Below are 25181 nucleotides of genomic sequence, written 5' to 3' on the forward strand. Positions count from 1 at the left end.
AGCAGAACACCCTCCATCATGAAACTGGCCAAACATATTGGACTGTCTTACAAATGAGACAGAAACACAAATAAAAGCCTGCTACAGAAATAGCCTAAAAGAGTCTCCAAAAATACACCAAGGTCTTCCATTGCAAAAAACTGGAAGAATTGGCTAACCAACAGCATATCAAGTATTTTCTGGATGATGATTTTATAAATATATATAAAGGAAGGCTCCATAGACTGGCTAAAAAAAATTATTTAAATAGAAATGAATTTATTTAAAATGAAATGAGTTTATTTAATGGAAAAAATTGTTATACATTTTCTTCTGGATCCGGATTTTTTTTTTTTTTTTTCAAAGATATTTTTATTTACTTTCAGTTTTCTTTAGGTTTTCCAATTGCAACAGGTTAGATTTTTATTGAGTGATTGGAGGTAGAGAGGGCATCTTAGAAGATGCCATGGTGGGTTGTAAAATTTCAGGCAAATCCGGTGTAGGAACAGAATCTCTTCTTGTGATAGGCTTAAGTTTATCTGCGTATTTCACCCATAACAGTCTTGTTGGGTCCGGCTGAATAAAAGGAAAAAAATCATTTTTATATGTTTTCAAGTAAAATGTTTTAAAATTCAGTACTCTTGCATAATTTGATCCGGATTCTCGGGAATTCCTGTCAGGCATGGATCGGGCAATACCGGCAATCATCGGTTTAAGCTGAGCGTTGTAACAGATACAGACTAATTTAAAAACAAACAAACCGGAAAGTTTTTTCTTTTTTTTGGGAGAGGGGGTTCCACAAAAATGTTATATATATATATTTAATATTTTTTTACAGAAAATATGTAAAAATAGATTTACGAAAAGCGTAAATTGTTAGATAAAAGTACAGGAAAATATTAAGCTTTTTGGTTTTTTTTTTTAATTTAATATTTTTATTATTATTATTTTTAACGGCTGTTCATTGCTGGCGGAAGAACTTACTCAAGATGAGGATATTTCCTTAGGAATCTTTTACTTCGTTTGACTGTTGAATGGCCATCAATAACAAAGAGGGAGAGTGATGGAGGTAGAGGAAATGGAAGGAAGCTTCCCAAGAACCGGGTAGCTTTCCGAAATGTGATTTATGATGGAGGCAAAAGGAAAGAGGGTTTTGGCATTGCGATTTGGTATGATAACCAAAAAAAAAAAACCCTCCTTGTCGGTGATGTAAATAAAAAATAAAAAGTCGATTTAGCGTTTCAATATTTGAACAACGCTCGGCTGAAACCGATAATTGCCGGTCTCGCTCAATCCAAGAAGGAGTGCCCCAAGGCAGCATATTATCAACAACTATTTTTAATATAAAAATCAATAACATTATAAAAGAACTCTCTCCTGATATACATAGCTCCTTATATGTAGATGACTGCTCAATCAGCTACAGATCTAAATACACTCACACTATTGAAAGAAAACTACAATATAACATAAATAAAATTAATAAATGAGCAACTAAAAATGGTTTCAAATTCTCCAAAACTAAAACAAAATGCATTCATTTCTGTAACCAACACAAACTCCACCCTGACCCAACCTTACAGATTGAAGGCGAAAAAATTCCATTTGTAAACGAACACAAGCATCTGGGAATCATTTTTGACAAAAAACTAAATTTCATTCCACACATTAATCACATCAAAATCAAATGTAATAAAGCATTAAAACTCCTACGAGTCATCGCCCATACAGATTGGGGAGCTGACAAGAACACACTATACTCAAACTATATAGAGCATTAATTAGATCAAAAATAGATTATGGTAGCTTCATGTATCAATCCACCAGAAAGTCATATCTAAAAACCCTCAACACAATATGCCACTCCGGACTAAGACTAGCACTAGAAGCATTTCCAACCTCCCCTGTAGAAAGCCTGTATGCAGAAGCACATGAAACTCCTCCAATGCTTAGAAATCAAAACCTTGGTCTAAAATACTACACAAAACTTACAGCCAACCTCACAAACCAGCACACAATAGCACTTTAAATCCAAACCATAAACACCTTTTCGACCAAAAAGAAAATGCAATCAAAACCTTTGGACTTACAATAAAATCGATTTCCAAAGAAGCAAATCTACCCATAACTAAAATTCACAAAACTGTCCTACTCAAAACCCCTCCCTGGAAAATCGTATCCCCCTAACATCAACCTAAGTTTAAGTAAATATGAAAAGAAACATACTCATCCAATAACTTATCATGATGATTTTGATAAAATCAAAGAAAAGTATCCAGACCACACACACATCTATACAGATGGGTCTAAACAAAATAACGCAACAGCCAGCGCAGCAATACTCAATAAATCAATCAAAAAACAATCAAACCTCCCAAAAGAAACCTCAATCTTCAGTGCTGAAATACATGCTCTAATCCTAGCTCTCAAACTCACCTCCAATAACAAAAAAAACAAACAAATTTATAATCCTTTCAGACTCCCAATCTACTCTAAAAGCGATTAAAAATAAAAAGATGGACAACCCCCTAATCACAAAATTACTCCAAAAATTAACTGAATTAAACAGTAAAAAAGAAATCATTTTCTGCTGGATACCGAGCCATTCCAGTATTAAAGGTAATGAATTAGCAAATTCAGCAGCAAAAAACTCCTTAAATCTCCCAATCGATGCAAATTTTAAAATTCCATACATAGATCTAAAAAGACGTATCAACGCATATACAACAGAGAATTGGCAAACGTATTGGAATGAATACCCTAACAAACTTCACGAAATCATGCCAAAAATCAAAAAACAAGAACAAAATATGAAATTAAACAGAAAAGAAGTCAAACTAACAAGAATAAAAATAGGCCATACCCACTTAACCCACTCATATCTCCTAAAAAAAGAAAGCCAACCCATCTGTATACCTTGTCAAACACCACTCACAATCAAACACATATTAATTGAATGTACTGATTTTGTAACAGTAAGAAATCGATTCTACACAAAAAACAATATTAAAGAGTTATTTGATAAAAACAATCCCCACACCATACTCTCATATCTTAAAAGTTGGCCTTTATAAAAATTTTTTAAAAAGAACCCTTTATACAACGGTCCTGGATATGAGCTAAAATTATATCCGATGGTGAGGCCCCAGCTTGCGGGCCTTGGGGAGTGTGGAGCCACCCTTTAATTGCCATTGCTCCCAGGTCCACTCTGACCCGGAGTGGTAGTACCTGTTAGAGTCCCAACTATGGGTTAAATAGAATCCGACTTAAAAAACAAATATACTCCATTAAAAAATCGTTCCTCAAAATCACTAGATTCAGCATTAAATCACCTGAAAAAGGTTAATATGCCGTAAAACAAAAACAACCAACCAACCAAAACCCAACCAACTCATATTGACTAGACATGCCAGAATTGATTTCATTTTGTAGTCACTTGCATTCCCATGAAAGCAAAGTTAGACAATGTCGGTTTTTAATGTGGGTTCCCCACAAACGGTACTGAATGAAGACAAAAATAAAAATTAACAGTTTATTAGGATTTCTCCTTTAATGACTTTAGGGGGAAAAAAGTAAAAATTACAGACAGAAAAATGGAGATTAAAACGACTGAAAGAAGCAGTGCAGAATTTAACATAATATGGGAACTATTATCAATTCAATATAATATTCTGCTTGTTCCTTGCTTAGTTAGTCCATACGTTATGCTTTGAAAAAAAGGCTAAATATAATTTTTGAAGGCCAAAATGTTTCAAAAAGATCAAATTCATGAAATTTGGCTTTAAAAGGGCCAATCTAGCAACACTGGACAAAAATATGAGTGACCTCTCTTTGGTGTAGCCTCATTTTCGAATATCATAAATGATCATTGTTGTAATGGTATGAGAAAGGAACGCATAGTGATTTTGGCATGTAGAAAGAAAGAAGTCAGCAAAACATTGCATAAAAAAGGAAGATTCAAAAGAAACAGGGCAAAAAGAACAACATTGTCTGCCAAGAGGTGTTAGACTAAAGAAGTAAATTAAAGATTGTTTCTTACAATATAATTTTATTATTTATATTGAACTATGTAGCATGATATTATTTTCTCAGTATTTATTAATTTATCTCATTTGAGTCAGTTCTGTATTTAAAATACAATCAACACTATTTTCGTAGATGTGTTATTACTGTGTGTTATAGATTTTTCTGTCTCCCCCACTCCCAACTAAATTTTTGCGCTAACCACAAAAATATCAACGTTATAAAAACATGTTGATTAAATCCTACCAGTTCATACTATTTGGATTATTCAAACTACTGTTCTCATCTTGAGTGTTATTTTTATAACGTTTCAGTTGATATAATTTCCAACCTCCTTTAAGTGTATCTTGTTCAATTTAGAAATCTTTCTGTCAGACTCTGGAATCTGCACGGAATTTCAAACAGAACTATGGAACTCAATCTGTCAGTTATGGCTGGGTAGAAGTTGTTTTTTTTTTATACATGGAGTTCACCACTTATCAAGGCCCAATGGCCACTCGGGAATAAGGGTTATTGTGTGTACAGTAATCAATGGGATAGTGTAGCAATAGTATTGGAGAATTGGTAAGGTGTCATTACTTAAGGGGGCAGTTCATCAGGAATTTGTTTGTGTTGGACTTGAAGACATCCAGGTTGAAGTTAGGAGGGAAACAGGCAAGTGGAACAGTTCCACAGGCATGCAGTTCTAAGAAAGAAGCTTTGTTCATGGAATCTATGTTTTGATTTAGGCACAGATAATGAGTGGGGAAAATTATTGACGGTGGTTTCAGCTAGTCGGGTGTCTTTTGAAAAAGATTGGTGAGGGGGGACCAGGGAATGGAGCTCAGACGAGCACTTGCCATGGAAATAACGATAGAACAAAGATAGGCTTGCTACGTCTCTTCTGTGGGAAAGAGGTTGCAGGGAAGAGAAAAGGGCATCCCCCACCAAGCCACAAAGTCTATTTTGTACTCTGTCAAGGCAGGGTAGGCTATTTTTAGCAGCTCCAGCCCAGATGTGGCAGCAGTACTCCATCCTTGGACGTATTTGGCTTTTATATAGATAGAGAATTGCATCATTAGTGAGATATCTTCTGGAGCGGTAGAAAGATCCCACCATTTTCCCAGCGACCTTGGCCACAGACTTGATGTATGTGTTCCATTTAAGATTAGGAGTAAAGGTCAAACCCAGAACCTTATCAAAACATGGGACCTCCTCTAGACGAGAGCCATCCATTTCAATTCATGCCAGATGGGGATCAGAGCGTTTATGATGTAGAGATAGGAGCTTGGTCTTAGATGCATTAAAGATAACCAGCCACCTCTTCCCCCACTGTACCAGGCGCTCAAGATCAGAGGAGAGAGAATCTAAGAGAACATCATCATTTACAGCCTTTGATGTGTTGCCATAGATAGTCGTGTCATCAGCACAGATGTCAACGAAAGATTTTAGTATGTGTTTTGGGAGATCATTGATGTAGATCAGGAAGAGAGTTGGGCCCAGTATGGACCCCTGAGGGACTCCAGCATTAATACTGTGGGCCTCTGATTTCTGCCTATCAAGCACTACTCTTATGAGCCTATCAGAGAGAAATGATTTAATGATTGAGAAAATATTTCCAGTTATACCGTAGCTGGAAAGCTTGTGTAGTAGGCCTTTATGCCAAACCTTATTGAAGGCCTTTGATATGTCAAGAGCAATTGCCCTAGAAATGAGGCCTTTGTCGAGAGATTCGCTAATCCTATGCAATATAACCGTTAGCACATCTGCTGTAGATCTAGCAGAACGGAAACCATATTACATGTTGCTAAGAAGGTTATTTCTGCTGAGGTTGTTGACTACTTCTCTATTTATTGTGGATTCCAGCAACTTACTCCTGACACACAGGAGACTTATTGGTCTGTACTGAGAGGGAGATGACTTATCACCTGAATTCTTAAATACAGGGCATACTGATGAGGTTTTCCAGGGTGTTGGGAAGCACTTCTCCTTAAGGCAACACTTAAACAGTTTTGTAAGTATGGGGGCAAGTTCTGGTTGTAATTTTTTTAACACTATAATTGGAATACCGTCAGGACCAGTTGCTTTACTGGAGTCAAGGTTCTTGATTAGCTTGGCGACCTCACACACAGATATTTGTATGTTGCATAGGGTGTTGTCTGTTATAGGAGGGAATACAGGGAGTTGATGGCCTCCGTCGCACAGGGTAGAATTTGCCACAAAGTTCTTGGCAAATAGTTTGGCCTTTTCTGATGCTGTCGAGATGACCTCTGGTCCATTGATAATGGTTGGGATAGAATGCACGTTTCTGTTCAGGATCCTATTTGCTATTTGCCAGAACTAGTGGGAACCAAGCCGCTGCTCAGCTACTTTAGATTTAACGGATTGAGCATATAGTTCTCTTGCATTTTTTATTACTCTTTTACAGTGGTTGCTGGCAGTCCTGAAAGCAGCTTTAGTTTCAGTGCATCTATTACGTTGGTAGCTATGGAAAAAGTGATTTCTGTGTGCGATGGCAGCAGCACATTCAGGGGAGAACCATGGCCGGCTGTTAGGTTTTTTATTGGATGGTATGAATTGGTCTATGCCTACAAGTAACCATTCGGTCAGGTCTGATACTATAGAGGACACATCCTTTTTAAACATGGAATGGAGAGGTAGATCAGATATGAATGTACGGAAGCTATCCCAGTCCACCATAGATTATCGGTGTACAGTACGGTGGAGAGGTACGCCTGTAGGTTTATTATATTTCATTTTTATCTTAACTGATACAACGCAGTGGTCGGAGGATCCCAGAGGAGATAGAACGGAATATGAACATAGCTCAGGGAAAGTGGATAGAAAAAGGTCTAGAAGGTTTGCGTACTGACCGGTAGTATCGGGCACACGGGTGGGCTCGCGAACAATCTGTGTAAGGTCATAGGCAATGGCAAAATCATGACAGAACCACCCCTCATCGTCCGTCTTATTTGAGTGAGTCAGCCATTCCGCATTATGGACATTGAAGTCACCGCAAATGTGAATGTTAGCTGAGGGATGAGCAGACAGGATGTGGTCAACTTTATCTGATGTACTCTTAAAGACAGTAACTCCGCTGTTGTGGGGGCGATAGAGGGCAAATATAAATGCGGTGGTGTAGGCAAGTGCAACCCGGAAGCACATATAAGGTAGATTAGGGTCTTCTCTGGAGATATCCCTGCCACACAGGAAGCCATCTTTAATGTAGGCACATATTCTATGCCCGTGGCGATGTTGGGGGTCAGATTTAGATGTTAAGTTAGAGTATCCTTTAATTATGAACTCATCTAGGGAGGTGGTCGACCCTATTCCAGTTTCGCTTAGAAAGAATATGTTCTAAATAATTTGCAATTTTATTTTGAGTGTTACCTGCACTTAGGATTGAACCTTCAACCTCCAGAAGAGTGTAACATACAACTGAATTTTACTTAAGATGAGACCAGTTACTCGAATTATCCAAATAATATGAAGTTTCATACTTCAAGTTATATCTTCAATAACGATGCATGTTGTTTGGGTTGACTAGTTATTCATAATGTCTTAAGTTGCATACTATCGAATGGAGTTTCGTGTCATTCACAGGGCATATTCTATTTAACCCATAGATGAGACCCTACTATGTTATAACAAGTGAGAATGGACGTGAGAGTAATGCCAACTAAATGATGAATCAACCCTAACCCCAAATTGTCTCAACAAAAAATATTCAGTACTGGTACAGTTTGTAACTCATAATAAAATCTGGCTTTTCAATCAGCATATTTCAGATCAGACGAAAAATGTAACCATTAATGAAACAACTGTTTCTTTTGTTTGTTTGTTTTTTATACAAGAAATTTAAGTTTTTGTTGGGGGGGGGGGGCATATATTTTGTACTAAACTGACTAGTGTGAAACAAAAAATTAAAGATTTACTGGACACCAAACTACTATGAATGTATGTAAGGATTTTATTATTAAGCACTATTATATAAGCACAAAGATTCTCTGGATTTTTACCCTGTCGATACAAATGTTAGCTGCATTATTATTGCTTCATTTATTTCATATTATTTCAGCTGAAATTAAATAAATGGGCAGTAAATTTTAAATATTACATATCTTGTATAGCATACTTACTGCATTGGGTCCCACTCTCACTTGTTGACTATCTCTGACTGTTACTCCCACAATTGGATCAATGGCTTCAACCTATTTGAAAAGCAGAAAAATATTTTATCTATAAAATGTGGTTGCAAAGTCAACATGAATTTTTTTTTCATTAGTTATATTGGAAGAATTATTTGTTATTGTTCTCTATCCTCCAACTATAAATATTAGCATTAGTTTATGTGCAACATTTAATACATGGTTTAAAACACTCCAGTTACATCAATAATATTTTCACATAAAAACTTAATATGAGCACAATACAAATTACAGATAAATGTTGCAATACATATTAAATGAACACAGTGTCATAAATATTGTGGAACCTCTAGATCAGCGGTTCTCAACCTTTTTTGACCCATGGACCCCTTTTCCCTTCTTTTTTTTCTTGGTGGACCCCCTTATAATTTTTGGTCATAAAACAATATTCTATTTCTCAATATAATTTTTTGAGCTTTTAATAAACAAATAAATATTATATAATTAAACTTTATTTTTAAATGAAAACTAATTTAATGCAAATAAAGTATTTTACAACAATTATAATAATGAAAACTTGATTAACGCTAACTGTTTTTTGTGTTTTTGTTTTTGTAAATTCACGTAATGGAATGAATGTGTGTGTGTGTGGTTTTGGTACTTATGCAGGATACGGGCCGTGCTATTTTGTAGATAGGATTTTTATAAGAGAGCAATTCATAGGTCACGTGACCAAAGTTTCGCACTAATAGTTTAGCTACGCGTTTATAATTTCAAAAAATTTTTAAAATTTACTCGCAAAAATGTCAAAATTTTTCACAGATAAAATTGATTGAAAATCGCCCCCCAAAATTTGATTTTCGCCCACTAGGGGGCGATTCACCCCCGGTTGAGAACCGCTGCTCTAGATACAAAATTAATTCATTCAGGTTTGGCTTTCATATTTTGAAATCTTCACATCCTGAAATGTGTTTTACATGTACATCATCTAATCTGTTCCAAGCTGTCTGAAAACACTCATTAAATTTTATAAGAAGGATCAAATAAAAGCCAAATAGTACCTAACTTAGCTGTTAATACCTTCATTCGTTTTTTATTTTTTTGTTTTACTTATTTTACTTTTCTTTGGCATCAAAATATAAAAAAAAAATAAAATAATAAAACAACTGAGATATGGCATATTTTTAATTGCTATTTGAATCATTACTCGAAGGTCATGACCTCAATCAAATCTATGGCGATGCAGGCGTGTGAATGAAAAAGGATTCAAAGTGAACTGGATTGTTTACTTTTTTACAGCTAATTTGCAATTTCTAAGAAAAATAACAAACTCCCTCACCACTTACAAAAATTTCAGATGTACACTAAAATTAAAACAGAAAATCTTTGATCTATATTCTTCAAATGCACTAAAAATTATAATGTGTACATTAATTTTTCAATTTTTAAAATAATTTTGAGGGAGGGGGCAGAATAAATAGAAAAAATAGATTCAAGTCCCCAAAAAAATGTTTTTCCAGATAAAAAACACAAATATTTCAAGAAAATTACTAAAAAAAATTTTAAATTGAATAAAACCCTGATTTTAAAAAATTTTTCAAAGAATTAAGTTCCTGAAAAATAGTCTTCCTGTTACTAATATCTTTTGTATCCTGAAATGTTTTTCATATGTGGGGAAAAAATTTTTAACATCACGTTTCGTAAATTGAAAATTTTGTAAGCAAAGTTTTTCATATCTAGAGATTCCACTGTACAAGTTTTATGTGACAGACAATAGGGGAGCTCAAAAAAATCTCACACATTTCATTTTTCTTTGAGGAAAGTAAAATTATTTTTTAATTATTATAATTATCATTACTTTTAATATTAATATGATGATCATCATTATTTGGCTCAATGTCTGTTTTATGTGTAAGATAGTTTTTAGAAATTAACTTCCTGTGATACACACCACAGCTGTATATGTTAAGTTAGTAAATAGCTGAAAAATATATAAATGATCAAGCAGTAGATAGTAAACAACAATAAAAAGACTGGCAGATCCATTTGAACTCCCCAGACAAATGATATCGTTATAATTAGTTGTTAGCTTCTGGATGGCTAGATCACAATCAAGTCAGCTGAGGAAAAGGCAGATGTAAGCAGTTTTGGTGATCAGCTATAAGTGTAAACTGAGAAAAAAGTGAATGTGGCCAGTTTCAGGTGGAAGGCTGAGGAATAACCAAGCATCTAGGATTTTCGGTCAAGAGTAGATATATTTAGGAGACAGAGAAGATGAAAAATTTAGATTGGGTTGTTTCAGGAGACAGACAGGAGTTTGAGCAAACAATGAAACAAATAGTTCAGACACATCCATGTCAACAAGTCAGGTTTAGATGATGTGTGTGTGTCTACATTATTGTTTTGAATTCAAATTATAAATCAGTTTGTGCATCCCCAGCAATCGCAAAGTGCTAGAATCAACATGGCCAGAACAAGATGAAGAAGAAAGAAACCTATAAACACATCATACTTTGAGGAAAGATGGTCGTCAAGGTCTGGCATATTTATACATTAAAACCTACCTCTCTTTGGCCAGGTCTTTATTTATCATTCACTCAAATCCAGACTTAGCACTACCCTCCATGTTTTCCTTGATCTTCTCCTGCCAGCTGATCCTACTATCACAACTAATTTACACACCACCACACTAACCTGTCTCTAGTCAGGCCTTTACTCCTCTTTCCCCACATATTTCTTTTCATATTTTCCTTGGCCTTCCCTTGTGAATTGAACTTGCTACTTTAACTCTTTCAAGAACTCTCATCAATTCTTTCAGCGTGGCCATACCAATTAAGTCTACTTTTCTGCATACATCTCCCTATATTGTCCAGATTTAATCTTCCTCCCAGTTCAATTGAACCAGTCTTTAAGATTCACATTACACATTCATCACACATTTCTTATTTCTTTCCATGCAACACATATCCTCAACACTCACTGGCCAGGTTTCACTCTTATACATCATTGCACTGCATATACATACCTGATAAACTTTTAGTGGTAAAGCTCTGCTGGTTAATGATGGAAAAAGTTCTCTGGCTTTCCATTACCCATTCCTAACTCTTGCAACCACACCAACACCTTCCTGTACTCTAATGGCATCACCAAAGTAATAAAACTTCTGAACAACCTCAATAGTCTCACCATATAAATATACTTTCTTTGGGTATGAGTTCTCATCCATCTTCATTGTTTTACAATTCTCACACATAATCTGGTTATCATCTCTCAACCATTGCACTTATTGTGTATCCAATGTTTGCAAATTAAAAAAAAAAGTTCACAGAAAATTAAATTCTGCTTTGTGAGATTGTATGTTGATATGCAGACTCACCATTGATTTAAAATGAGGCGCGCAATATTCTTCAGATTCAAGCGGAAATGATGTACAGGCTCGACCTGAAAAGAGAAGGTAAAAAGATAAAATTAATTGGGTCTACACTATGCTATCATTGCTAAAAATAGAAAACATTCACATCCAAATTTATTACTTGAGCGATTGAGGGCTTGTTGGAACCGGAATTTAATAATCTTATTGAGACGGAAAATATTTTTTTGCAATAGACACAAATTCTGAATTACCTTATTTGGTCAGATTGAGCAAACTTGCTGTTTGGATCATTACTCGGCTAAAAATTATCTTCTGAAGGTGGCTGAGGGCTAGTTGTAAGTGAAATTTGATGATCTTACTAATGAAAGGAAAATATCTCCAAAGAACTCAGCTTTCAGGAATACCAGTGTCATACAAAAAGAATCCTAACTTCAAAATTGTTTTACAAATTCCACAACCAGTTGTGTTTCAAATCCATTGATTTTCTAAAATTATTTCATGATTTTAAGTTTTTGTCTGTGTTTTATCCTAAACTATTCATGCCCTGACTTACCTTGTTATAATGAAAGAGCAGGACATTGTCAACCTCAGACAACAAGAAATACACGTAAATAATGCACCTTTTTCGAGCAAACTCCAGAGATTACAAAAAAAAAGTTTTCTATTGTGTTAATTACAAAACAAGATCAAATATTACACTGACCATGAGAAAATGTTTTATAAGTTGATGACGCGGCATTTTGAACTGACTCGTCTTTGTATCGGATTCGTTTTTTCTCTGTTTTATCCGAGCCAGTATAACATCCGGGTAATTGATATTTAACTTTCACCCTGGAAAACAAAAATAAAACCATCTTAAATGTGAGAATAATCACACTACTATGAAGAAATTTATTTTTTAAATGGACAGAGTTTTGTCATAGTTATGACAGTAGTCATAAACACTTCTGAACACATTTCCCAATATTATTCATATTTAATCTTCTTTTGATCTTATCAGATCTACACCTTCTTTAAGATTCACATCACATAAGCATGAATAATTACATCATATCATTCTCGTATCATTTCTCTCTATGCAATGCATGTCTTCAATCCCCACTGCTGTTTTCACTCCTAAAGATCATCGTGTGATCAAAAAAATTTCCATAACTCCTATGTACTCCTGCCATCACTTATCACTTTAATGAATATTATTTTTGACGACCGGATGTCAGCATAATCTTTGAGATTCTGGAAATGACATCATCTTCAAAACTAGCTGCATCACCTGAGACTCTTCTTACTTTTATTTGTTCTGCTTTATTTACTAGCCCGGGTGTTTGGAGATATGTGTAAGGGTGGGGGTTGAGGGAAAAAAAAAGTGGTAGTAGGCAGGCAGGGTTGAACCCGTACTTTAAAATAAAGGCGGAAAAGAACATGAAAAACAAAACGTGGTGTCTTTGCCGTTGTGTCCGTTGCAAAACCAGAAGTGCCGAGCATCAAAATTAAGGTTAATCAATCGAAAAGAGTGGATTACTTGCAAAAATATCTGAAAAAAGCGACCCCTCCTTGTAGAAAACTGCCCAGTTAAGAGTGAAGGAATAAATGTTTTTGGCCCTTTTTTCGATATTTGTCATCCGAAAGTTTGAGGTTTAAAACGATACCAGTTTCATCACATTCTGGCGCGGCTGTCAAAAGTTTTTAGCAGACATACAAACATACAGATTTTTTCCCTTTATGTTTATTTACTAGCATGGGTGCTAGGCATTGCCCGGGTGTTTGGAGGTGTAAAAGAAAAAAAAAAAGAAAATCCTTGAGGCAAAGGTGAAAAAGAACGCCTGACATATTACCACACCGCTATGAGGGCAGCGAAAATGAGAATGGTTAAAATTAAACAATTAAAAAATTAAGTGACAGATGTGTAAATTTAATGAGGTCAAACATCACGCGATAGGGGAATGAAATCACGCAGTTTGTGCATATTTGTTTGTTTTCCCACAAGGTGTTGATGAAAACCAGCTCCCCCATAAAAAGGGGAGTGTCCAAATGAATAGTAATTGTCTGATATAACGGGTTTTGCCTGCATTGATCAAAGCTCATTTCTTTTCTGGACTTCCTGGCACGAGTGCCGAGGAGACTCGTTTGCTCCAGGTTCAGTTTCGCTTTTTTATACGGAAAAGCCAAACAAACACGCGGAGACCAGGAAATACCACGAAAATAGCATGTAAAATTCGCTCAAATAAAAGATATACGCAACCTCATTTCATAAATCATAGATATAATCTAGCGAGTATATAAAAAGTTCTAAGAAACATTAACCACCCCGATCGCCCCCCCCCCTTCCTTCAAAAGCCTTTGCCGGACATACAAAAAATGTGCACACACTAACACACATTTTGCCTTTTATATATATATAGATAACTAGAATTATGAACTCATCTAGCATTTCCACACTATTAATAATGTTTACCTATGCATTTATTTTTATTTATGTTTAATTATACTTGTTTTTATTCATGGTTTGAAACATGACATAAGTCATAAATCTATGACATCACACCAAAGTTATAATTATTTTGCTAAGGTCATGTTTCAAGATCTATTTATAAGAATTTCCAAGTAACTCAGTTGGTAGAATGTCAAATTGAAGATCCCAAGGTTTCAGTTTCAATTTCTGTTCATGGCATCAGCTTTATTTGTTGGAAATTTATTTACTATTAATGCAATATTTTCCATTTCTAAAAGTAGCTAGGATTTCTGATATTTCGAAATGAGACAAATTCTGCAGTTGTGATGAACAAACAGACAAAATCTCTATTTAGCTAAGATTATTATCATACTAGCAGGTTGCCTGGCATTGCCCGGTCGTAAAATAGGCATAAATATGTTTATAAATGTATATTTTAATAATTACAGATTTTTTTATTTATTACAAACAGAAATAACGTAGGTATTAAACATAACATTAAATTCCTTTTTAAAAAAAAAAATCAGAAAGAAACTAAGACATATGCATGCGAGTATTATGTTTTTTCTAAAGAATTCACTGCTTGTTAGTGAAAAAAAAAGAATACTCGAGCTGAGATCGAACCCATAAGGAAGCTGTCATGTTTCACAACTGCACATGAAACAGTTGACAAACAGGCAAAAATCCAATGACCACCAATTACCAATTTTTCAATTTTGACCTCTTAGCAGCCTTTTTTTTCCAGATGAAAACTGATTAAAACGTTTTCCACGTGTCTGTATACCCTATATATCAAATTCCAAGTCTGTAGATAAAAAACTTAATATAGGTTGAGAAGTGTCCTCACACACACATTCTTACTTTTATAGATATATAGATCTCATGGCAATGTGTTCTACAGATTTTCAGGTTCTGTGTTTATGAAAACTATGTTTGGTTTTCGGTACACAGAGGAAAAATGAAAATTTTTGCAGCGGTGGTAGTTAGTCGTTTTTGCTGTGAATGATTTACAGGGGGGGGGTTACGAATCTATGTTATTTGCTTTTTTGCAGTGGTGGTAATTAATCGAGTTGCTGTGAATGATTTACAGGGTGGGGGTGACGAACCTATGTTATTTTTTGCAGCGGTGGTAGTTAGTCGAGTTTTTGCTGTGAATGATTTACGGGGGGGGGGGGTGACGAACCTATGTTATGAAATGTTAGAAAACCATGATCTCTAAGTAACCAATATTCTACTTGTTTACTACAGATGAAAGCTTATTAATCATGTATACTTGTGTTAGCTCCTAGACCTTCACACCATCGTGGCTATGCAAAAAGATATATGTAAAATCTTACACCAAGATTGGTATTACCTTGGCAAAATCATTAAAATATGAATAATTAAAAGTAAATAAAAAAATAATAAAATAAATGATGTTCTTTTCTTACTTATAAACTCGATCGCCAGCAAGAAGAAAAAAGGTAAAAACATGAGTATGGTAAAAATATGAATAAGGTAAAAAAATATGAATAAGGTAAAACTAACAATAAGATAGAAAATATGAATAAGGTGAAAATATTAATATGGTAAAATAGGAAATAATAAAAAAACAAAATGAATGATTTTGAGTCATTCTCTACCAACCTGTTTGATGGAAATTTGTCAGGATTCAACTTGATTATGTAAATAATATTTCCTTCCTCATCAAAAATAACATCTTTCGTTACCTGAGAACGACCTTTACGATTCTAAAGAAAAAAAAAATCAAAAAAATTATTCAAGAGAAAAAACTTAAATTTAAACATTCACATAAAGCATCGATTACTTTGAACATGAATTTTGATGTGCAATTGATATTTAAATATTTGAGAATGGATCTTGCAATTTTGATTTTGTTTTTAGTGACATTTGTAGCATTTTGAGGCATTACTATTGACTTTATTTACTTGAAGCATAAAAACTTTTACCAAAACGACGAGATTGGCTGTTTGATTTGTTAATACTCAAACTATCCATTGTTACTAACATTAACTCCATTATAAAATGGCCAATAAAATTGATATAGCCATTAGAATTGGACTTTGGTCTTTCTATTCTATAAAACTCCCTGTACAATACTTTCTAAGACACAAATGAAAAGCAACAAGATTTAGTAAAGAATCCTGATGTACTTTTACTTTAAGCTGTCAGCAGAACTAACCAATCACCTCATGTGTGTCTCTACCTGTTTGTCTTTGTATGTGTGTACATGCTAATTCCATCAAAATGATAAAGTTTTACTTCAAAATAAATTAAAAAAAATATACTAAAACCCGATTGATATTGTGACGGCTCGATTTCTTTGGTTCAGTTTGTGACTCATTATCCAAGCTATTGGCCTCTTCCATCATGCGACGTTGTTCTTCTCTGTCTGACTGACTCAACGTCTCCGACATTCGACTCACGCTTGCCTTATTCAGCAATTCGTTATGGTTGTGTGTTTTCGTCAGCACTAATTTGCCTCTCTTCACTTTCGAAACTGCACGTTTCTTCACCTGAAAAAACAAGAGATAACAAGAAAAAAAAAAAAAGAAAAAATACATCTACTAAATCATTTATTTTGGTAAATTCTGTAGAAATCAAAGAAAGATTTCAATAAAATTACCATACATTTAATAGCTGAGAAATCGAAAACAAATACAACAAATAACCTTTACCAAATGCATTAAAATTTAATTTTCTACCGACCTTCATACTATAACTGATTTCAAGTTATTTTATTTTAAAATTAAATTTATTCAAAGCTCTCTTTTCAACATGCAAGAAACAAAATGGCTGCTTGACCCTCTTTTGTTGGCAAGACAAAAAGATTTTTCCTGAAGTAACGACTTTGTTATATATATATATATTTTTACTATCTTTTTAGGCTGTAGTTATCTGAAGCTAAGTGACGAAATAAAAAAATTAAAAAAAAAACTGGCTGCCATTTGTTTTTGTTTCAAGTTTTGATAAGACAAATTAATGATAAATTCAAAGATAATAACTCTTACAATCAGTTTCCACACTTTAGAAGTATACAGATTGGTAGAAAATTAAGTTTTAATGCATTTAGTGAAACTATTAGTTGTAATATTTTTATTTCTCAGTTGTTAACTATACTGCAACGTTATCAACAATTTAAATTTAGTATGGCACATAGCTTGGTGATTTTAAAGCAAACCTAAATGTTTTGATTGTGATCTACAAAAAAAAAAGAAAAATGACTGAGGCAGTATATGATTAAAAATATGTAAAATGGAAGACTATACTAAAGAATATGAATGCAAAAACCATGTTAGAATAGAGTTAAGGTGAGGCTATTGTTAGGATTAAACAATTTTTTAATCTCCCCAACCCAAATAAAACTGAAAAATCTTCCTAAAAACATAAAGAAAAGGAATAAAGTTGATTCATTTACTTGACAAAAATTATTAAATCTATTCTTAAGTCAGAGTAAAGATGAGAAAGTTGTTTCATTTTAATGTTGGCACTAATTGGTCTTCTTCATAAATCAGATAACAAAGTTAGGGTTAAAATAAAAATATTAGTTGTCCTCATCCCCACTTCAGAAAAATAATGTGTGTGTGTGTGTGTGTGTGTGTGTGTGTGTGTGTGTGTGTGTATATATATATATATATATATATATATATATATATATATATATATATATATATATATATATATATATATTTTTAATTACATTTTCACCCCAAACAAGGAACATTGCCACTTTGATGTAGGTGGCTACTATCAGGGACATAAGTTACAAGAATACTATGTAGGGAGTTGAGCAGCAAGATGTCGGTTCACATTACACTTGAGCTTTTGCATGTCAGTACAGTTGGAAGCAGGAATCCAGAAGGGAATTCCAAAGTCTAGCAGTTGGTGAAGAAACTATCAGAGTAGAAGGCTTTCTTACATCTAAGGATCTCTACTGTGTAGAGGTGGGACTTTGCTGTTTGTCGGGGGGTATTTACGTCGAGGGGGAAAAGGGCTTGTAGTTCATCAGAGCATCCACCATTAAAATACTTGTAATACAGGCAGAGGGATGCAACATTTCGTCGATGGGACAGAGGTTGAAGCTTAGATAACAGTTCAGGACCTATCAGGTTGGCAACTCTCTTTTGAACCCAGTCCAGGAGTGAGAAATTAGTAGCAGATGCATCAGCCCAAATGTGACAACAATTGTCCATACATGGGCGAATGGTGGCCTTGTAGAGGTACAGGATACTTTCAGGCCTAAGTTACTTTCTAGTACAGTAGAGAGAGCCCACCTTTGCAGCAACCTTGGCAATGCTTTCGAGTATCTGTTCCAACTCATGTTTCCTGTGAACGTTAAGCCAAGGAGTTTGAGGGAAGTTCTTTCAGCTAATGTATCTTTAGCCATAGCTATTAGTGGCTGAGAAGGAAACGAGCTTAGTCTTGGTAGCATTGAACATTACCATCCATTTTTGACCCCATTCCACTACAGACTGGAAGTCTTGCTCTAGAGTTTCTGCCATTGACTTGGATATGTGTTCATTCGTTTTCTCCTCATGCCTGCTAGCATGGTGTCATCAGCAAATATACCCATCTCAGAGACTATTTTATCAGGGAGGTCATTTATGAATATCAGGAATAATAAAGGTCCAAGGATCATATTGTTTGGATGTACAACCATTGAGGACAACCTGGGTTCTTTTCTTATTTAAGAAGGATTTGATTATGTTAAGTATTTGTCCAGTAATACCAAGTATCTGATTTTCAAGGAGCAGTTTTTCAGCAGTCAGGAAAGCATGATTCGTTAAAGCATTTGTTGAAGAGTTTGGAGAGAACTGGAACAATCTCAGCAGAGCATTTTTTTTAATAGTACAGCTGGGATGAGATCAGGTCCACATGCTTATAATTGCATCGATTCCTCCATTCAGTCTCAAGAGACAATGGACACCTCTGTAAGGCTAGCTGGATATGTAATTGTGAGGCAAGGGTTACACAATCCCTAACCACACCTCTCCTGAATCGGTACTGTTTGGTTCCAGTGCCAAGAAGAGGCCCAAGACTGACTGGAAACAATGCTGAGATAAGCAGAGAGCACATACAACACCTGGAATTTCTAAATGGTCACCTATTTTAGTACTGACCAATATATATTTATATAATAGTTCTACTTGAATTAGTTATTTCCAGTTTTACAGCAAGACTTATCTCACATGGCATAATCTATATATCTATAAAAGTGAATGTGTCTGTGTACATTTCCCTATGCAATAACTCTGTCAATTTTTAGTCTACAGACTCAAAATTTGCTATACAGGTTACTGAGATTTGGGAAAATCGATGTGATCGTGTTCCGGCCAGAAATGTTGCTGTTAAGGGGTCAAAGTTCAACGATTTGACTTTTGAGAACTCTACCAAACTCCTCTGTCAATTTTGAGTATAAACACTTGAAAGTTTAGATATAGGTTCCTTGAACATGGATCTAACTTAATAACTTGATTTGAGCTCCAAACAATAAATGTTAAGGGGTCATAATAGGGGTCAAATTTTAAAAAAATTGACCTTTTTTTTTTTTTTTGCTCAACATACACCTCCAAAGTGTACAAGCAATGCCAGGCTGAAATGCTAGTAGTAGGAAATAAATTGTTATTGATAAAAGTTAATTATTACTTCCTGGGCAACACCAGTAGCTCTGCTTGCTTCTAAGTTGTTACTGTTAAAAAGACTATATTTTTCTAACAACACTTTAAAGGATACAAAATATAAATGATCAGTGAGAGAAAAGGGTTGGAAGTAAGTAGGGCTGACTCTGTGTCTAAGCCAGCGGTTCTCAACCTTTTTTGACCCATGGACCCCTTTTCCCTTCTTTTTTTTCTTGGTGGACCCCCTTATAATTTTTGGTCATAAAACAATATTCTATTTCTCAATATAATTTTTTGAGCTTTTAATAAACAAATAAATATTATATAATTAAACTTTATTTTTAAATGAAAACTAATTTAATGCAAATAAAGTATTTTACAACAATTATAATAATGAAAACTTGATTAACGCTAACTGTTTTTTGTGTTTTTGTTTTTGTAAATTCACGTAATGGAATGAATGAATGAATGTGTGTGTGTGTGTGGTTTTGGTACTTATGCAGGATATGGGCCGTGCTATTTTGTAGATAGGATTTCTATAAGAGAGCAATTCATAGGTCATGTGACCAAAGTTTCGCACTAATAGTTTAGCTACGCGTTTATAATTTCAAAAAATTTTTAAAATTTACTTGCAAAAATGTCAAAATTTTTCACAGATAAAATTGATTGAAAATCGCCCCCCAAAATTTGATTTTCGCTTACTAGGGGGCGATTCGCCCCCGGTTGAGAACCGGTGTCTAAGCAATAAGGATTCTAATAATAAAAATGTCTACCTGTTTATGTTTAGGTTCTGTAGCTTCTGATTGAAGTGGAGAAGATTTTTCCTGTAATAGGCACAGTTCCTCAACCAGTTGGAGAACAGGGGAAACATGGTCGATAATTATGTCTTGTGGTGGTGATTTATCAATAGGAGATTCTCTGTAGATAAAAGAAAACGAAAAACATTTGTGAGAGATTTTGAATTTATTCATCTCTTGTATAAGATGAGGAATATTTTTACCTATTTCGCTTGTATTTCTCCCAAATTTTTGATAAAATTTATTATCTTTATATAATAACTAGCAACGCTACACAGCATTACCCTGGCCATATAAAAACAAAAAAGAAAATGAAGTTATGTTTGAATACACCTGCTATTATTGGGATACAAATAAGTTTTTGTTGACTATATATTATTTCTTCTTCTGGGCAAATCCGGGTAGATTATCTTGGATAAAATAGTATAACAAAAAATATTGATGTCGCTCTTCCTGGGCAACACCACTTTTTAACATACTTGTTCTATCAAAGATATTGAGCTTTTTTTTATTACTATTTCTCTACCACTTACCAGGTATGAGATTGTACTCTTTTGACCTTCAATAATGCAGCGTAGATTTTCTTGTTTAAAATTGAATAACAAAACATAGTAACATTGTTTTTCTCAGACGACACAGCTTTTAAACATACCTGCTCTGCCCAAGATACTAAGCATTTTGGACTAACTTATACTCCTTACCATATATGATAATGTTTTATTCCTATTTTGGCTCACAGGCAATACCATGGATTTTGTCTAATAAATACTAAAAAGTTTTGTTATATGTGGAGAATCAAACTAATCTGTTCAAATGATGTAGAAGCACAAAGGCTAATTAATTTAATCATATAAATAACAAAGTCTTTCTCTGGGCAATGCTGCATTTAAACACACTTGCTATGGTATAATTATTATTTTAATACTAGGTAAAGGCAAGTAAATACATTTTTTAAACAAAAAAGGAGATAATGCCTGGAGAATTGTCTTGTAACAATAAAATGTACACATCATCTTTGTTTCTCCCCTTCCCACAGAAAAAAAAAAGGTTTTGGTAATCCCTGAGAGTATGGATACCACATTATCTGCTCTTTTAAATAAAAAGAGCAGATAATACCTGGGAGATTTTCTTTTCTTCTCATCCTCACCATTCATTTTCAGAAAATTCCAAATGACTCAGCAATTTTACCAAATTAATACATAAATAATAATACAAATTAATACATAAATACATTGTTAAAAAAAAAATAGAAAGAAACGGACCCCCCCCCCAAAAAAAATAAATAAACTGGCCCAGTTGACCTCCACAGAGTGAATATTAATATTTTATTATAAATACCCTACTTACAAAAGAAAAAACAGTTTTAAGCAATTACGATTTAAAAAAAAACAAAAAACAATGTATTTAATAGTAATCGGATCTTTAAATAAACTTTCAGCTAAATCAATACCCGATGAAAAAAATTGTCTCCAATGTTTTGTTTTTATTTTATTTTTTCAAACTGCCCTCGTGGGGAGGCAAGTAAATACTACATGGGGAGAATCAAACACAAAATAACAAAAAAACTAAAAACAATCTAAATTCCGAATTAATTGAGGAAAACAATATTTTAACCCTGTTTAATGATGCAAAAGCATTCCTGTCTCCAAACAGGCCAGCAGCTGTCTATCTGGCACCGTGGGGAGGCAAGTAAATACTATAAAGTTTTGTTACATGTTACGTGTGTAGACATTGGTATAAAATGGACAAACGACACAGAGCTACGTAAAAATCAAATATAATTTATTGCCAGTTATGCCGGAAGTTGCACTCTACCTTCCAAGGTGAGTTACCCCAACCAATGGAAGTCAGTAGAGGAAGTGTACCTCTACAAGGAGAGTTACACAGACAAGTAACAGTATATTGTTTATACGCATCTCCATCCTTATGGGGGATAGGAACAAGGAAATTGAAATTTATTTATTATTATTTGGGGGGGGGTGTACTTTGCTAAAATTGGAGTAGGTCGTTGGATTCATCCACAATATCTGGTAGGTTTTTTATGACTCAGTCTGATCTTGTTTGTATTGGTGATACTGATCCCTTGTTTAGCTCTTGTTGGTCTGCTGCTACTTCCATCTCATTGTGTTTGCTTGTTTCATTGTCTAGGGTGAGACTTTCTATCTCAGAGTGGTTGTAAATGGTGCCTCCTGGTTGTTGTTTTAGGAAAGAGTGTTTTGTTTGTAATGTTTGGCATATGAAATCACTATCCACTTGCATTTTCCACTTTGTACGACCAACCAGTCAACCTTTTCCTTATCGTGCCTTCCTTCAATTCTTTTGCATTAGGTCTTAGAGGCTGGACGCAATATTGCTGCCCACGTAAAGTTGGCTCAGTTCTCTGCCTTTGCTTTGTTGCCTCAGCTTTTTATCTTCTTTCTTTTGCACCTCATGATGCAAGTAAACGTAGCTAGACTTAGCAAAGGCCTCTGTGGTTGGGCTTAGTAGCCTTTGTGCTGGGCTAGTACTGAGACCTTTGGTTGGTATATTTCACATGTTTAGTAGTCCAAGTAGTAGATCCTCATCAAATATACTTTATTGCCAGTCATGCCGGAAGCTGCACTCTCCCCTCCAAAGTGAGTTACCCCAACCAGGGGAAGTGTACCTCTACAAGGAGAGTTACACAGACAAGGGGCAGTTTATTGTTTATATACATAACATTACACGTGGAGAACCAAACTTATCTGTTCAAATCATGTAGAAGCATGAAGGCTAATTAATTCCTACCGATGTGCTTAAACGGTTACGAATTTTAAACAGTATTTTTGATTTGCATAACTTTTGCATATAAAATGTTATGTAATAAAAATATAAAATAATCCCGGGTGAAATTGTGTTTAAACATATGTTTACTTCTTGATAACAGTTAATGATCCAAGGATAAATTTTGTCTGAAGTAACAAAAAAATCGCCTCTTTGGTCCATTACAACAGCTTTTTAATGCATACTAAGTTTGTCAGTGTTTATTTCACGGCGTTCTGTAAACCACAGAAGAACAATAATAAAAATATTAAAAATATGTTGCTAATTATAATATTTATAGCTTTACAGCAATTAAAAAAAAAAATGACCATCAGCTGAGATCAAACATAAAAATTTAATGTTGTGAGTCTGTGATCTAATATATTATGCCAAATCCTAGTTATGTAAAGGAGGTTACAAATTAAAATGATTAAACGTAAGAGAAGCACAAAACAGATAGCATCAGCAAAGGTGTGATTTTACCTGAATCCCCTCCACATTCTGTGACATTTCTAGTACAAAAAATTATTTATTTTTTCTGGATTTTAGATACATTCCTTCTTTTTTTTTTTTTTTTTTTTACATGGTAGTCACCACTTATCAAGGCCCAGAAGCCACTCGGGGATAAGGGTTATTGCGTGTACAGTAATCAATGGGATAATATGACGGTAATCGTTAGTATTGGAGATTTGATAAAGTGTCTTACTTAAGGGGGCGGTTTATCAAGAATTTGTTTATGTTGGACTTGAAGACATCCAAGTTGTAGTCAGGTGGGAAACAGGCAAATGGAACAGAGTTCCACAGGCGTGCACTTCTAAGAAAGAAGCTTTGTTCATGGAATCTATGTTTTGATTTAGACACAGATAAAGAGTGGGGAAAATTATTGACAGTGGTTTCAGCTAGACGGGTGTTTTTCATGAAAGATTGGCAAGGGGGAGGGTAGAGATTAGAGCTCAGACGAGCACTTGCTATGGAAATAACGGTAAAACAAAGACAGGCTCGCAATGTCTCTTCTGTGGGAGAGAGGTTGCAGGGAAGAGAAAAGGGCATCCCCTACTAAGACACAAAGTCTATTTTGTACTCTGTCAAGGCAGGATAGGCTGTTTTTAGCAGCTCCTGCTCAGATGTGGCAGCAGTATTCCTTCCTAATAAAAAATTTAAGACCACTTGAAAATCTTTAAAGAGAAACCTTTTTTTTTTTTTTTAGGATAGATTTTAAACCCTTCCCATCTAAAAGGTTATGGAAATAAAGCTATGTTCCAAACATTTAATTCAGAAATTTACATTTTTATCAAATGAGGCATTTTAGACTTGATCAAAATTATAAGACCAGCTGTATAAATTCTACAAAATTGTACAAAATTATGCAAATATTTAACAACCAAATTTCATAATGAGTTCTACCTTCGTTGGTTTTTATGACTTCAAAGTTTTGGGGAGCATTCTAGAAATAAGCATTTTCATTAAAGTGTAGGGGATGCTGCTCCAGCTTCTGGAAATGGCTTCATGAAGTTCAGTTTTTAGTGAATATTGTTTGCCATTTCAATAAACATCTCTTGCCAATGATCCCTAAACATTTTCAATTGGGTTCAAGCCCAGTGAGCATGTCCCAAGAGATGAACCCCATTTTCTTGCAAAGAGGTCAAGGTCTGTCGTGCAGCATGGATTGCAGCATTATCCTGTTGGAATAACTATCCAACCACACACAAACAACGACCCTCCATCATCAATGATGCTTTTTGTAGCATGGTAACATAACTGGCTGCTGTCTGACGACCCTGCACCACCTCTGTAAGAAAAAGCACCCTATATTATTAGGAACCCTCTACCACTATGAGAAAATTTCTGGAAGCATGTTTTTGTTATGCTAATATTGTTGGAAGCCATCACGACCAGCTAGATTGAATTTTTTCTCGTCAGAAAATAGGACTTTCTTCCACTTTTCAACATTCATGACCAAACCATTAGCAGTTCACCTTGTGATGTGGAAGCCGGTGAGGAATTTGTTTATGCTTTTTATTTACCATGCCTTTT

General features: G+C 34.6%; 1 protein-coding gene across 3 annotated transcripts in view; it reads right to left on the reverse strand.

Annotated features, from left to right (window-relative positions):
* Nucleotides 1–257: 257 nt before the first annotated feature.
* LOC145254911 (uncharacterized) overlaps nt 258–25181 on the reverse strand; it is a 72250-nt gene continuing 47326 nt past the window's right edge. For 2 of the 3 annotated variants that reach the window (XM_080113865.1, XM_080113867.1), the window contains 7 exons: nt 20343–20487; nt 16246–16515; nt 15578–15681; nt 12206–12333; nt 11506–11570; nt 8121–8192; nt 258–555 (listed from right to left, as the gene is read on the reverse strand). In XM_080113865.1, the coding sequence (XP_079969991.1) occupies nt 403–555; nt 8121–8192; nt 11506–11570; nt 12206–12333; nt 15578–15681; nt 16246–16515; nt 20343–20487 (937 nt within the window). In that variant the 3' untranslated portion in view covers nt 258–402. The remainder of the gene's footprint in view (nt 556–8120; nt 8193–11505; nt 11571–12205; nt 12334–15577; nt 15682–16245; nt 16516–20342; nt 20488–25181) is intronic. The other variant, XM_080113866.1, reaches the window with a different exon arrangement.

The sequence above is a fragment of the Euprymna scolopes genome, chromosome 30 (genome assembly GCF_053919585.1).
Source record: "Euprymna scolopes isolate OS-2025 chromosome 30, ASM5391958v1, whole genome shotgun sequence".
In the NCBI taxonomy this organism is placed as follows: domain Eukaryota; kingdom Metazoa; phylum Mollusca; class Cephalopoda; order Sepiida; family Sepiolidae; genus Euprymna; species Euprymna scolopes.